This window comes from Pyrenophora tritici-repentis, assembly GCF_003171515.1.
Source record: "Pyrenophora tritici-repentis strain M4 chromosome Unknown M4_contig_00032, whole genome shotgun sequence".
Lineage (NCBI taxonomy): Eukaryota > Fungi > Ascomycota > Dothideomycetes > Pleosporales > Pleosporaceae > Pyrenophora > Pyrenophora tritici-repentis.
The window spans coordinates 15,503-30,700 of record NW_027093995.1 but is presented as its reverse complement, the minus strand read 5'-3'; the positions used below and the strand labels follow the sequence as shown (position 1 = coordinate 30,700).

General features: G+C 43.7%; 4 protein-coding genes across 4 annotated transcripts; all 4 read left to right on the top strand.

Annotated features, from left to right (window-relative positions):
• Window positions 1-2,968: 2,968 nt before the first annotated feature.
• Window positions 2,969-4,113, top strand: PtrM4_153560 (uncharacterized protein; the record flags this gene model as incomplete). Its single annotated transcript, XM_066110291.1, has 4 exons — window positions 2,969-3,113; window positions 3,166-3,584; window positions 3,635-3,785; window positions 3,902-4,113. 4 exons carry the CDS (start codon window positions 2,969-2,971, stop codon window positions 4,111-4,113), a joined length of 927 nt encoding a protein of 308 aa, XP_065958693.1.
• Window positions 4,114-4,416: 303 nt separating this feature from the next.
• On the top strand, window positions 4,417-8,279 carry PtrM4_153550 (uncharacterized protein; the record flags this gene model as incomplete). Its single annotated transcript, XM_066110290.1, has 3 exons — window positions 4,417-5,606; window positions 5,638-7,248; window positions 7,298-8,279. 3 exons carry the CDS (start codon window positions 4,417-4,419, stop codon window positions 8,277-8,279), a joined length of 3,783 nt encoding a protein of 1,260 aa, XP_065958692.1.
• Window positions 8,280-11,869: 3,590 nt separating this feature from the next.
• On the top strand, window positions 11,870-13,898 carry PtrM4_153540 (ComEC, membrane metal-binding protein; the record flags this gene model as incomplete). The annotated part of the gene is made up of 3 exons (XM_066110289.1): window positions 11,870-11,907; window positions 12,544-12,892; window positions 13,002-13,898. The coding sequence occupies 3 exons, from the start codon at window positions 11,870-11,872 to the stop codon at window positions 13,896-13,898; spliced, it is 1,284 nt and encodes a 427-aa protein (XP_065958691.1).
• Window positions 13,899-14,460: 562 nt separating this feature from the next.
• Window positions 14,461-15,168, top strand: PtrM4_153530 (uncharacterized protein; the record flags this gene model as incomplete). The annotated part of the gene is made up of 1 exon (XM_066110288.1): window positions 14,461-15,168. One exon carries the CDS (start codon window positions 14,461-14,463, stop codon window positions 15,166-15,168), a length of 708 nt encoding a protein of 235 aa, XP_065958690.1.
• Window positions 15,169-15,198: the final 30 nt, after the last annotated feature.

Below are 15,198 nucleotides of genomic sequence, written 5' to 3'. Positions count from 1 at the left end.
TTTTCTATTCTTACTTTCTACTTTCTAACTCTCTTTTCTCTTCTTTCTACTTTTTACATTTCTCCCTTTGTCTTTATTTTCTTCTTCTTTTCTTACCGCTTTATAATACTTTTTTTTTTTCTCTTCTATTTCTCCCTCCTTATCACCGTTACTCTTATTTTATTATTCCCTTTACTCTTACACTCACTAATACTATTATTACTACCTTTACTCCTACTCGTACTCTACTCTCTTTCTCTTTCCTCTTACTTTTACGCTTACTTCTACTCTTACCTTCTTCTTTCTCTTTTAATAATCTACTTTTCTTTCCTCTCTTTCTCTTTATCCTTTCTTCTTCTAATATACCTCTTTCCTTATCTACTTCGTCTTAATTTCTAACTATCTTCTTTTATACTCTTCTTATTTATTTTCTCTTTCGTTTACCTCCTTCTTTTCTTTCTATCCTCCTATACTTCTTCGATTCTCTTCTTTCTCTTTACTTCTCTCTACTTTTATATTTCTTCTTTCTTTTATCTTATACTTGTTAAACTTCTTCTCTCTACTCTACCCTCTCCTCTACCCTTTTTGTGATACCTTACAGCTTACTCTTACTCTCTCTCTCTTCTTTCTCTACTCTCTACTCTTACAATTTACCCTCTGCGCCCCCTTAATCTATCTTACCTTGATAAAACTCCTCTTCTTACTCTCTTTCTTTGCCTTTACCTCTATCTCTCTTGTATTTTCTTTCTCTACTATTATTTTGCGTCTACAACTCCGCGCCCTCTCTTATCTATCTACCTCTAAAATATAATATTCTCTTATATTCTTTTCTACTACTCTCGCTTTTGTATTATTATTACCGCAACGGCCGGCTTCTTGAAACTTAACCTCTTTTCCTCTGCCCTACCCTCTCCCTTCGCCCTTCCGCCTACTCTCAATCCCTCTTTCTTGCTTTCTATTAAACTCTCTTGTATTTCCTCCTCCCTAAAATCCCTTACCCTCACTCTCTCCCTTACCCTCAATCTCTCCCTTACCCTCAATCTCTCCCTTACCCTCAATCTCTCCCTTACCTCTCCTCTACTACTACACCTCCCCTCTTTCCTCTCTCAACTTCTTTTACTCCTCTAACTTCCCTTTCCTCTCTCTTGATCTACTTTACTTTCCCTATTTCCTCTTCTTTCTACCTCTTCTCTCCTACTTACCTCACTCCCTACTCCTTCCTTTTTCTCTCCTTCTACTAACCCTTTCGAATTTTTACTTTTAACTCTACTCTCTAACCTTTCTCTTCCTACTCCTTACTCATTACCTCTTCTCACCCTTTTTCTCTTTCTTCTCCGACTTTCTTTACTCACTCTACTTCTCTTTTTCTACTACCTACTACTCCTCTTTACTTCCTTTCTATACTTCTTTCTTCTACTACTACCTACTTTACTCTCTTTACCGCTTTCACTACTTCTACTTCTACTCTTACCCTTTCTTTACTCTTGCTCTCTTTCTTGCTCTCTTTCTTCTTCACTTCTACTTCTCATTTTCCTTTTTCTCTCTCTTCCTTTCCTTTACTTCTGCTCTTACTCTTACTCTTTATTACTATTCTATTCTCTTATATCTATTTTCTTACTTTTCTATATTATATTAACTATCATCTCTCTCTTCTTCACTCTTTCTCTCTTCTTATATCTCTTCTCTTTTTTTCTCTTTTACTATCTCTTCTATCCTCTTCTATTATCCCTACTCCCTTACCCTTCTTACTCTCCCTAACCCTGTAACCTTTCTTTATTTCTCTACTTCTCTTCTTCTACTACCTACTACTTCTCTTTACTTACCTACTTTCTTTACTTTTCCTTCTGCGTTTTACTCTCTCTTACCGTTTTTATTACCTACTCCTCTCTTCCTTTACCACTTCTACTCCTTCTTAACTTCCTACACTCTCTACTATCTACTCTTTACTCTACTCTTTACTCTACTCTTTACACGCTACTATCTACCCTTATAACACATACTCCTCTTCTTTATAATACCTTACTTATCTCTTCCTAACACTCCCCTTTCTCTTTATATCCTACTTACCTATGAAACCCTCTCTTCGCCCTACCTACTTGTGAAACCTCCCCTTACTACTTGTTTCGCCTCCTTGTCTGTCCTATCTGCCCCGTCTGACTTGCTGTACTGCGCCCCCGGAACTCACTCCACCGCCTGCGTTCCTATAACCTAATTAATCCTACAATAACTACTCTTACTCCACCCTTTTTGTAACACCTTACGGGTCCACCCACCACCCCTCTACTCTCTCCTCTACTCTTACTCTACCCTCTTTGTGACACCTTACGGCTTACTCTTACTCTCCCTCTTCTTTTCCTACTTCTCCCTTTCTCCTCCTAAATACTTCTTAACCCTAAAAACGGGGTGTTACTACTTATACGCCCTATCTAACTTCTTTTAACTCCTTACTCTCTACTCTTACACCCTACCCTCTACTTCGCTCTACAACTCTGCGTCCTCTAAACCTACCTTATCTTATAAAAATTCTATTCTAACTCTCTTTCTAACCCTTTACCTCTACCTCTCTTGTATTTTCTTTCTCTACCCTCCTTTTGCGCCCCTAAATCCCGCCCCCTCTTACCTATTTACCCCTAACATATAATCCTCTCTTATATTCTCTTCTACTACTCTCGCCTTTGCATCTTCCTTACCGCAACCGGCGGCCTTCTTTAAACTCTACCTCTTTTCCTCTTTTCCTCTGCCCTATGCTCTTGCTTTACGCTTCTGCCATCCCACACACAACTTCGAGTTTTTTCCGAACACGTGAAACTCCATCAGAAACCAACTATATCCATCGAAAGAAATAGATTCCGACTACTCCCAAGCCGTGCAGCCGCGTGGTTGAGATACAAGGAGTCTAGTACCCCAAACGCGACGCGTCCGAACTTTCAGAAGCAAACGCACAGACCAAGCCAAGAAACAACAACAACAAGACAACAGAGAGGCTAAAATGGCCCCAGATAGCGACACTATCGTAGTCCAGCTACCAGAAGACCTCCGGACCTCAAGCACACTGGACGACGAAATGGAGACCGACGAAAGGCACCAAGACAACCCAACAACACCATCGAGCAGACCACCCAAGAAACACCAAGGTTAATTATTCAGCCACCACTAAATAAAAGACCAGCGGCATTCTCCCCAGAGATAACTACAAGAGAGAAAACCCATTCCAGAACAGCCAAGAAAAGAAACCAAGAGCAAAGGACTCAACCCAAGCAATCTTCTGGGCAAGGGACCTAATTCTACAAGCATCTACTATGGCCGAATCCCATCTATCCCAAAACAAACTACTACAACTACTGGACGTCTTTAGAGACTTTACGGAACTAGGCAGGGTTACGCAGCAAATGACTGAGAAGTTTACAGCACAGCTTGCGTACCAGACTGCAACGCTTACAAGCGCCTCCCAACAAGCTACAAAGACACTAAAGAAAGCTGTTAATGCCGCAACTGGACCACAAAACCCAAACAACCAAGAAAAACCAAACAACCAGAACACCCAGAACATCCAAAACACCCAAAACACCCAAAACACCCAACAAAACAAGACATCATACGCTAGCGTAGCGCCCAGAACAACGGAAACACATGGACTACAGTGTCTACAAAAAAGAAGACAAACAAAAAGCCAGCAAGCTACTACCAAGCAGTCCTTACGCTTACCCAGCCTACGTCTCACACACCACTCCAGATTAGAGACCTAATCAACGAAGAGTTCACAAAGGGCGGCATCAAAGACCCAGTAGTGAAGGAAGTAACAACAAGTAGAAAGAACAAATATTATTCTAACAACCACTCCAACCTACTCAGGAGAATACCTAGTCCAACACAAGCATATATGGCATCAAAAGTTTGAGCTAAAAGAATGTACAACTACTAGAATCATGGACGAAAGTAGTAGTACATAATGTGCCAACAGAATGGGAGGGAGCAGAGACACTAGAGATACTCCACACAGAAATCCCAGCATACAACAACGGACTACAAATTACTGGCAACCCATACTGGATATCAAGAGAATGGCAAAACAAGAAGAACAGCTCTATTAATAGCATTCAAAACAGCCGAAGACGCAGCCAGACTTGGTGGTAGAATTACAATCCTTGGACAAACTCTCTTCACCGAAAAGTTTAAGCCTATAGCAGCATCTACCCAATGCCTAAACTGCCAACAATTTGGCCACCCAGCCACTAGATGCCGAAACCAACCAGCATGCAATTTGTGCGGAGAAGAACATGCAACTACAACACACAAATGCTCAGTGTGTAATACAAAAGGAAAACCCTGCAACCATACACTCCCCCACTGTAGTAACTGCAAAGAGCCCCACTTTGCAAACAGCAAAGAGTGCGAACTCTACCAAGCAGTAACAAAGAGCATCCCCGCAGGATTTTAATGTTGAACAACATTAGGATCCTCCAAGTCAATCTCAACAAGAGCATTACAGCGACTGAGTCTACACTGCAACTTGCAGTTGAACTTAAAGCTGATATAATTGCAATTCAAGAGCCATGGCTAACTACCAACGACAACTACGCAACAGCAAGATCCATAAATCACACTGCGTTTATCCAGATCTTACCAGTAACAAACCTACCCGTCCGCCCTAGGGTTCTATTTTATATATCTAGAACACTAGAAGCAGAGACATTCACCCAAAACGACTTCAAAATAGACCCAGACGCAATGGCTATTACAATAAAAGGTTCTAATTTCCAATTTAACCTATTTAACGTATACAACCAAACAAACGCCGAAGGGGAAAAAACACTGCCCAGAGCTATACTTAACACTAAGCTTCCGCCAAGTTCTATTTTAGTACTAGATAGCAACGAGCACCATCCATTGTGGGACCCGCTATGCCCAACGACGAGCCAAGGAGCACAGCCATTTATTGACTGGATTGAAGAACAAGATCTAGAGCTCCTAAACACACCAGGAGTAGGCACATTCTTCAGACCACACCTATCTAGAGAAACAGTCCTAGACCTCTCACTTGTCACTCCAGACTTGGCTAGCAAAGCTACGGACTGGCAGACTATACCTGAAACTGGATCAGATCACTACGGCCTCCTATTCTCCATCCAAACAAACGCAGACCTTGTAGAAAACCCGACAAACCAACCCAGATTTAATACTGCAAAGGCTAACTGGGACACCTTCAACAAAGAACTAGAAACGGCAATCCAAAACAGTCAAACCTTGCAAGATATGGACCAGATCAGTGATCCAAGAAAGGCAGACTTAATGGACCTCCTCCTCGGCAACAATACAGAGCTAGAGCAACAGCTAGAAGAGATTGGTAAAGCAATAACTCAAGCAATCCAAACTGCAGCAAACAAAGCTATCCCTATCACTAGACTTGGTCCAAAACCAAAAGCTTGGTGGAACAAAGAGCTGACAAAGCTACGACAAGACACTTCCCACTATAGAAGGATTTTTAAAGAAAAGCTCGAAACTACTGCGATACACGACGCCTACCTAGAGAAAAGAGACTTCCTACGTGCACGAAACACCTACAACAAGGCAATCAAAGACGCTAAAAGGAAACACTGGAATGAATTCCTAGAGAAGGAAGACCCGCAGTCAATCTACAAAGCCATGGCATATACAAAGGATAACAAAGTCGAAAGAATTCCACCTATACAAGGAGAACATCATTCGACAAGAAATGCCAAGCGTTCCGCAACACGCTATTCCCACCACCGCCATAACCGAAGCGCCCACATTCACCAACTACCAGGAAAAGAGATGGGATTGGCCAGCACTATCCACGACTGAACTAGAACGAGCATGCTCAAGTCAAGTCAAAAGTAGCACCCCAGGACCAGATGCAATAACACAAGACATAATCACAGCCGCGTACAAAGCTCAACCGCAAACAATGTTTAGAGCTTTCTCACTCCTATTCAACTATGGATACCACCCAAAATGCTGGAAACAAGCTACAGGAGCTGTTCTTAAAAAGGCATCAAAACCAGACTATTCAATCCCAAAAGCCTACAGAGTTATCACTCTATTAAGCTGTTTAGGAAAGATTAACGAGAGGATCACCGCAAGTAGGCTGAGCAATCTAGCAGAAATCACAGAGCTACTACACCCAACCCAAATTGGGGGTAGACTCAAGAAATCTGCAATAGATGCAGCTATGCTACTCATCGACCAAATTCAGCACCAGAAACAGAAAGGCCAAATAACATCAACTATCTTCCTAGACGTAAAGGGAGCATTTGACCACGTCTCACACAATCAATTCCTGCGAACGCTTAAGAAGCTAGGCCTTCCAATTAGTCTTATCGCTTGGACAAAATCCTTCTTCTCAAACAGATCGCTAAGACTCTCCTTCGACAATAAGACACAAGAATTCTCCGAGATAATAGCTGGGATACCTCAAGGCAGCCCAGTGTCTCCAATCTTCTTTCTTATCTACACCAGAGACCTCTTCCCAGGACTACAAAGCTTCAACCTATCCTATATTGACGACCTATCTCTATCGACATCCTCAACATCGCTAAAGAAAAATGTCAAAATACTAGAACAGCAAGTCCGCCTACTATCTCACCGAGGGAAAAACTTAGCGATTATGTTCGATATAGCTAAGACAGAGCTCATCCACTTTACCGCCAAGAAAGAGAGAAAAGAGAGAAGCCTACAGCTTCCAGACAACACCATTGTAGAACCGAAAGACACAATCAAATGGCTAGGTATCCACATAGACAATAGACTGTCCTTCAAGGAACATATTGCTACACGCGTAAGCCAAGCAAGGAAAGCATTCTATAGACTAGGGAGACTAGCCAACATCGAAAGAGGACTCTCCCCAAAAGCAGTACGACAACTATACCTAGCATGCGTCACAAGCGTTGCAGACTACGGATCACAAATATACTGGAAGAACCAAAGCTACGCCACTAGCCTCCTACAATCACTGCACAACCTGGCGTGTAGAAAGATAATTGGAGTGTTTAGAACGTCACCATCCCTACCAACAAGCATTGAATCCGGACTTACGTCACCTGCAATTAGACTCAACACCAACAACCGAAAGTATGCGTCTAGAGCACACCAGCTATCCAGCAACCACCCAATCCAGAAAGCAATTACAAGGATCACAAATACAGACAAAGCTAGCTACAAAAAGCCAAACCAGCATAGACAACTATACACTATTGTTAAGTCAATCCCAGAGAGAGACAACAATAGCGTAGAAAAGATAATCCCATATAGGTTCAGACCATGGGAAAGTCTTAACTACAAGGTTACTGTATCAAAAAAGAGCAAAGAGGAAGAGGCAATTGCACACACGGATTATATCCTATCAAGGAGCGGAGATAACTTCACCGCAATCTACTCAGATGCCTCACAACACGACAAGGAATAGGGATCGGCGTAGTGTAGTAGCGTACAGCTCCACCCACGAAGAAACCTTTTCTCAAAAGACAAACATTGGATGCTCCCAACTAGTCTACAACGGTGAACTAGAGGGGATAGCACAGGCATTTGAACACGCGGCTACAGTGGCACAAGAAGGCCAAGAGATCTACGTATACGCAGACAACCAAGCAGCAATCCATAGGCTTAACAACCTATCGGACAACCCGGGACAACAGTGGCTACTAAGATGCATCAGAGCTGCAAAGAGAATAACGACAAAGAAAGCATCGATCCACCTGCAGTGGGCCCCAGGACATAACGACGTCAAGGGCAACGAAAAAGCCGACACGCTAGCAAAGGAAGCAGCTAAAGAGAGACCAACAACATCGACCACAGCGAGCCTAGCCTACTTAGGCACAGAAATCAACAAAATACAAAAAACAGAACAACTGATGGAGTACAAGAGGTATACCGACAGGCCCACCAAAAACAGAAGCTCCTACTCAAGGATCTTCAAGCTCAACACACATACAACAATCAAAGTCCCGAAGGGAACACCAAGAGAAATCTCGAGCGCGTTCTACTCACTCAAGCTAGGACATGGATACTTCAACTCCTACCTTAAGAGATTCAACAAGAGAGACTGCAATCTATGTATATGCTACAAACCACAAACACCACAGCATCTACTTCTAGATTGCAAACAGTACAAAACACATCGAAATACACTCAAAGAAGCAATACCACACAGACCCATCACCCTCCCACTCCTCCTCCAAACAAAGACAGGCATCAAAGCTACTCTAGCCTTTATTGCAAGTACTAGGATTGGCACGAGAAAATGGCACCTTGGGCAAACCACCGAACAGACAGACACTGTATAAAACTACAAAAACAATATTTCCTTATCTAAAAGAGCCCGCTGCTACATCTCTTTCTATTCACCACACTGCTCTTTAGCACCCGCGCCAATGGAAGACTAGCTCTGAAATTGGAGTACGCAAAACACCACCCAAATTGTACAAGACCCATAGAAACTCCACAACGACCATCATACATAGAACGGCTTAGCCAAAGTCCTACATAGTCACCGACTGATACAGGACTCTAATGGAAATATAATAATAATAATAATTTACGCTTCTGCCTACTCTGAAACCCCTCTTTCTTATTTTCTAGTAAACTCTCTTATATTTCCTCCTCTCTAAAACCCCCCTATATATTATTTACTATCCACTTTATTATTCTTAACTCTTTTTACTTACTTTCTCTAGTTATCTTCTTATACTATAATACCTAACCCTCTTTACCCTCCCTGATCCTCTCTACCCTCCCTGATCCTCTCTACCCTCCCTGATCCTCTCTACCCTCCCTGATCCTCTCTACCCTCCCTGATCCTCTCTACCCTCCCTGACCCTTCCTCTCCCTGACCCTTCCTCTCTCTACCCCTAACCCCTTTAACCGCGCCCTCCACTACTCTCTTACCTCCCTCTACCCTACCTCTTCCTCTATTAACCCCCCTATTAATACTCTGTTACACTATCAATTTGCGTCTCGTACTATCCAATACTGCCCCGAACAATTCCTCTCCTACCCCTTACATTTCTCCTGCCTAACTCCCTACTAAATACATAACGAATAACCCTTATACAAATCTACTCTAACACAATCTTAACTGCTTCTTTTGTATTTCTCCTCCCCGTCACTAACATCTCCCTATTTTGTCCTCGCTTTGCTTATCACCCGCCCTTCGCATATTCCCTATCTATTCCCCTACTATCCTAATTGCCTGTCTTACTACTCTACCTGCCTAAACTCCTGTTATCACTGCCGTATTAAACTCTACTACCCGCCTTGTCGCTCCTGCTCCTACTGCTCTACCCTCCTCTCTACTATATCTCCTCTTTATTACTGCTCTTTGCTGCTGTCTATCTCCTTGTCCGCTTGTCTACACACTAAAAATCTCTCCTCCTCTTCTTTATATCTCTCTTCGCCTCCTTGCCCCTCCAAATACTTTTCTAATACTCGCCTTCTATATCTTATTACCCACTCTTTCCCCTCTACATACTACCTAACGAATTGCTCTTCTACCTTATTTTGCCTGTAATCTAATCCTCCTTTATCTCCTTATGAATATTTTTATTCTTCTATTCATTTCTTACCTATCCCTCTCTTTATTCTGTAACCCTAACCCTTTCTTCCTTCTATACCCCTAACCCTGTCTTATCTACTATAAATCCTCTTCTCCCCTTTAACCCCGCCCCCTAACGCTTTCCTACCTCCCTCTACCTAAACGCTGCCCTAATAAACCCCCCGTGAATACTCCTTTATACTGTTAATTTGCATCTCTTACCTTCTAATACCGCCCCTAACAATTCCTTTCCTACTCTACCTCCCACCAAAAACGCCCCTAATAACCCTTAAACTGAATCGGCTCTAAAACAATCGTAATCGCTTCTTTTACACTTCCCCCTCCCCTCACCAACATCTCCCTATATTTTCCTCGCTTCGCCCATTATCCGCCCCTTTGCATATTCCCTATCCATTCCCCTACCATCCTAATTCCCTACCTCACTACTCTACCTCCCTAAACTCCTGTTGCCGCTGCTGTATTCACCTCCGCCACCCGCCTTGTCGCTCCTGCTCCTGCTCCTGCTGCTCCAACCCTCCCTGCCCCTCCTCATCTCTCCTCTCCACCACATCCATCCTTCCCCTCTCTCTCTTCTGTTCCTCTCTCTTCTTTCCTTTCCTCTTCATCTATTTCTATCTCTCCTTATTTTTAATCTAATTTACTCGCTTTTATCACTTAATCTATATAACATCTACTAAATACCCTAACTCGGAAACTTTTCCTATTGCCACTATATCTTCTCTCTTCTTCCCTTTACCTCGGCCTATACCCTTCTCTGCAATAACCTCTGTTGTTTATTGTTCTCCTCTATTATAAACGGCTGACTCTAATAAAACTCTCTTATTAACCTATTCGTTTCTGTACACCCTAACCCCTACTTGCTCTAAAACTGTCTTACGAATCCCTCTATTAAATTTACTTTAACTCTCTGTTCTACTAACCTCCTATCTATCCCTATGCTACTCTATTCTTGCTTCCCTATACTAATCCTAACAACCTTGCTATAAATACCCTCGAAACTAACAATCTTTTATATCTGCTGTCTAATCTCCTCCGTATCTATTATCTTCTTATTGCTTGTATACACACGTTATACCATTCGCTATACTAAACACAACCTAAATACTTCTTCAACTATCTCCTTTGCCTACTACCTCTTAGTTCTCTAATACTGTTGTATATTGTGTCGGCTCTGTCCTTCGCCTACCGCCGTCTATATACCGCATCGCATTATCTACTACCCTATATACCTCTATCACTATTCTGCGTCGGTAAACTTAAACTCTACCTACTGTATGCACGTCCAACACGGCCTGCCTCGTCTTACTACTGTTGCTTAAATACCCACTATGCATTATTGTACTGTACCTTAACTCTATCCTTATCCTTATTACTACTGCTGTTCTTGCTACTCTCTCTTTACTTGCTCTATATTTTTCTTTACTTCTCTTTCTATTTTCTTTACTTCTCCTTCTTTCTCTTTATCTTTTGCTTCTTATGTCCTTCTCTATAAACTTCCTTATCTTTCTCTCTCTTTCTTCTTCTACCTATCTTCTATTCCCTTTACTATACTCCTCTTAAATTATATCGGGTTTCTTTTATTCTTCTTTCTTTTCTAACATCTCTTTTTAATATTATTGAAACATAATCTCTTATATCTTTTTTATTTATATCTTCTTCTTATGACTCTACTTTTATATAAACTTAATCTTTTCTTCTATCTTCTTATTAATGTATTCCTAATAACTTGCTCTGTCTTCTACTACAATCCTAATCCTTAAATCCTACTTAATTCTATGCTTGATTTCTTTCTTAAACACTATCTAATATATACTACAAACTATACCTGTTTTACCTACCTCATCTATCGATTATGAATCTCACCAACTTTATACTCTCTCTTTTCGAATCTTTCTTTTCTTTGCTTTATACCTGCATACTTATTTTTAACATAAATAACTCTTCTTTAAACTTTTGCTCTTACTATACCCTTACTGTGCTTATTACTCTTACTACTGTTACTATCTTTGCCTCTATTATAATTACTCTTGCTTCTACCACGGCTACGGCTGCTATTCTTGTAACTTTTCCTTCTATCGCGACTATCACTCTTACTGTCTATTCAATTACGGTTACGGGTTCTACTATTGCAACTCCCGCTGTTCCTGCCGTCCTTGCTGCTTTTAACATGCTCGTTATTACTCCTACGGCTACTATTATTATTATTATTATTATTATTCCATTAGAGTCCTTTTTCAGTCAGAGACTATGTAGGACTTTGGCCGAAGGCCGTTCTATCTTGGTTTTTCTAATTTACATGGTTTTCTGGTATGGTTCGCTAATATGGTTTTTGGCTTTTCTACAAAAGATAGCTTGTATCTGTTTGTTGCCAGGTGCTAAAGAGCAGTTTGATAAGTAGAAAGAGATGTAGCAGCGGGCTCTTGTGGCAAAGGAGAGGGTTGTGGTTTTAGTTTTATACAGTGTCTCTCTGTAGGTCTTCTGTTGGCTGTCCTAGGTACCATTTTCTTGTTCCTATTCTGGTGCTAGTGATAAAAGCTAGGGTTGCTTCTATACCTATACTAGTGTGGAGTAGTAGTGGTAGTGTGACTGGGCGATGTTTGATTGTTTGTAGGAGCGTTTTTCGATGGTCTTTGTATAGATGACAGTACAGTAGTAGGTGTTCTGGCGTTTGGATGTTTTGGCAGGTGCAGCGATTAGAGTCTCGTTTCTTAAATCTCTTTAGGTAGGAGTTGAAGTATCCGTGTCCTAGCTTAAGAGAGTAGAAGGCGCTAGAGGTTACTCTTTTCGTGTTCTGTGGCATTTGGATGGTTTTGCTGATTTTAAGAGGGTATTTGGCTGAGTAGGTAGCTTTGTTTAGAGCGGTTGCTCTTGCTTTGTATTTCTCATACTCTTGGCGTTGTTCCGTTTGTTGTATCCTTTTGATTGTCGTGCCCAGGTAGGCAATGCTCTTTGTTGTTGATCTGGGGTCCTCTTTGGTTGCTTCTTTTGCTAGGTAGTCTGCTCTTTCGTTTCCAACTATATCTGTGTGTCCATCCTACGGCTACTACTACACCTGTGTTTACTGCCGCTTCTACAAATATCGCCACTGCGGCCCCTACGCTTCCTATTCTTGCTATCCACTCCGTCCTTGCTGCTCTCGCCATTCCAGCTGCTCCTGCTGTCCTCGCTGCTCCTGCTCTCGCTAATTACGCTCCTACTATTTCCGCCCTTACTGCTCTTACTCCTGCAGCTTTTACTCTTAATGCGCCTACTCCTACGGTTACTGCTCTTATTGCTGCTACTCTTAATGCTCTAGCTCTCACTGCTATTGCTCTCGCTACTCTCGCTATTCTTGCTACTACTACTGTCCCTGCTGTCGCCAACCTCGCTTCTATCGCTATCCTTACTGCGACCACTCTCCCTGCTCCTATTATTTTCGCTGCTTGTAACACCCTCGTTGCTGCCGCCTTTAAAGCTCCTACCCTTGCTACTCCTGCTATTCTTACTGCTCCTGCTCCTACGGCTCTTACTTCTACGTCCTGCTCTTGCTACTCTTACTCCTACCGCTCTTACTCCTCCGCATTCCGCAATCCTCCCTATTACTGCTTCTGCTCTCGCCACTTCCTCTATCTCTACTATCCCCGTCCTTCTTGCTGCTCTCGCTTTCCCCGCTGTTCCCGCTGTCTCTACTGCTCTCTTCTGCCCCTTACCTCCTACGCCTCCTCCACCTGCGGTAACTGCGGTTTCGGCGGCCGCTACCGCTCCTCTTGTCGCTGCTCTTACTACCCTCGCTACTTTCGCTTTCCTTGCTGCTCTTAATATCTTCGCTATCAATCCTACGGCTTCTGTTCTCGCTGCTCCTGATACTCTTACTATCTCTACTGTCCTTACTTTGTCCCTTGTCCTTGTAACTTGCACTGCTCTTAATATTCTTATTACTACTCCTACTACCCCTGCACCTGTTGCCGCTTCTGCCCCTGCTATCCTTGCTGCTTATAATATCCTTACTTCTACCTCTTACCTCTTACAGCTTATATACACCTCCGGCTACTGCTATTGCTACTGCTACTCTCCTACTTTCGCTATCCTCGCTACTCTTACTGTCCTTACTATCCTCGCTGTTCTTACTATCCTCGCTGTCCTCATTATCCTCGCTGCTTCGCTGTCCTTACAATCCTCGCTGTCCTCGTTGTCCTCGCTGCTTCCGCTGTCCTTACAATCCTCGCTGTCCTCGTTGTCCTCGCTGCTTCCGCTGTCCTTACAATCCTCGCTGTCCTCGTTGTCCTCGCTGCTTCCGCTGTCCTTTCTACCCTTACTGCCCTTACTATCCTCGCTGTTCCCGCTGTCCTTGCAATCGCTACAATTAACTTAATAGTTAATTCCCTTGCCGTTCGCCCCTTTCTTGCGCTGCCCTTGTTGCTCTTACTGTCCTCGCAATCATCGCAATCACCTTAATTACCTTAATTGCCTCTATCCTCGCGGCTACACATCCTGCTCTTACTGCTCTTGCTACTCTTACTTCTATCGCGCCTGCGGCTCCTGCTTTCCTACTCTCGCTATCCTCGCTTCTCTCACAGCTGATCCCGCTATCCCTACTATCCCCGCCGTCCTCGCTGCTCTCGCTGCTATCGATATCCTCGCTTCTGCTCCTCACTCCCCACCGCTCCTACTACGCCTGCGGCCGCTATAACTACTTCTGCCCCTGCTCTTGCTTTCCCTACTGCTCTCGCTGTCCCTGCTGTCCCCCCACTGCTCGCGCTACTCTCGCTGCTTCTCACTTCCTACCGCTGCTACGGCTTCTACAACTCCTTTCGCCGCTGCGGCTCCTGCTCTCGCTGTCCTTACCGTCGTCGCTGCTCTCGCTACTCGCTCTGTTCTCGTTACTCTCGCTATATGCGCGGCTCTCGATGCTCTCGCTGCCAACGGTACCTATCATGTCGCTGCTCTTATTTCTCTCGCCTCTCTCGCTCCCTACGCTCTCGCTACTTGCCATCTCGTTGCTCTCGCCTGCCTCGCCTGCCTCGCTCTCGCTACTTGCCATCTCGTTGCTCTCGCCTGCCTCGCCTGCCTCGCTCTCGTTGCTCTTGCCGCTCTTGCTGCTCTCGCTCTTGCTGCTCTCGCTATCGGAGCTACTCTCGCCGTCGTCACGACCCTCGCTTTTCCTCCCTGCTCAAGCTGCTATTACTGCTTTCGCTACCTGCCATCAAGTTGCCCTCGCTGTCCTCGCCATCCTCGCCATCCTCGCCATCCTCGCCGTCGTCGCTGCCCTCGCTATCGCCACTATCGCCACTGTTGCAGCTATTGCTCTCGCTACCAACGCTGCCTGCGCTCTTACTGCTCTCGCCGCTCTCGTTACCTTCTCTGCCCTCGTCTTTGTCGTTGCTCTCATTGCTCTCGCTGTTGCCGCTGCTTTCGCTACCTCTAATATCTTTACTACCCTCGCCTTCGTCACTACTCTCGCTGCTCTCGCCTTGATCACTGCTCTCGCTGCCCTCGCCTTCGTCGCTACTCTTACTGCTGCTACTATCGTCACTGTTGCTGCTATCTCTCTTGCTGCTAACCCTGCCTACGCTCTCGCTGATCTTGCTGCTCTTGCCTTTATCGCTGCCAGAGATGTCAACAAGCAAGTCAAGCTGGCTTGATTCTTATCGATTGCAGATCACAGACCATTC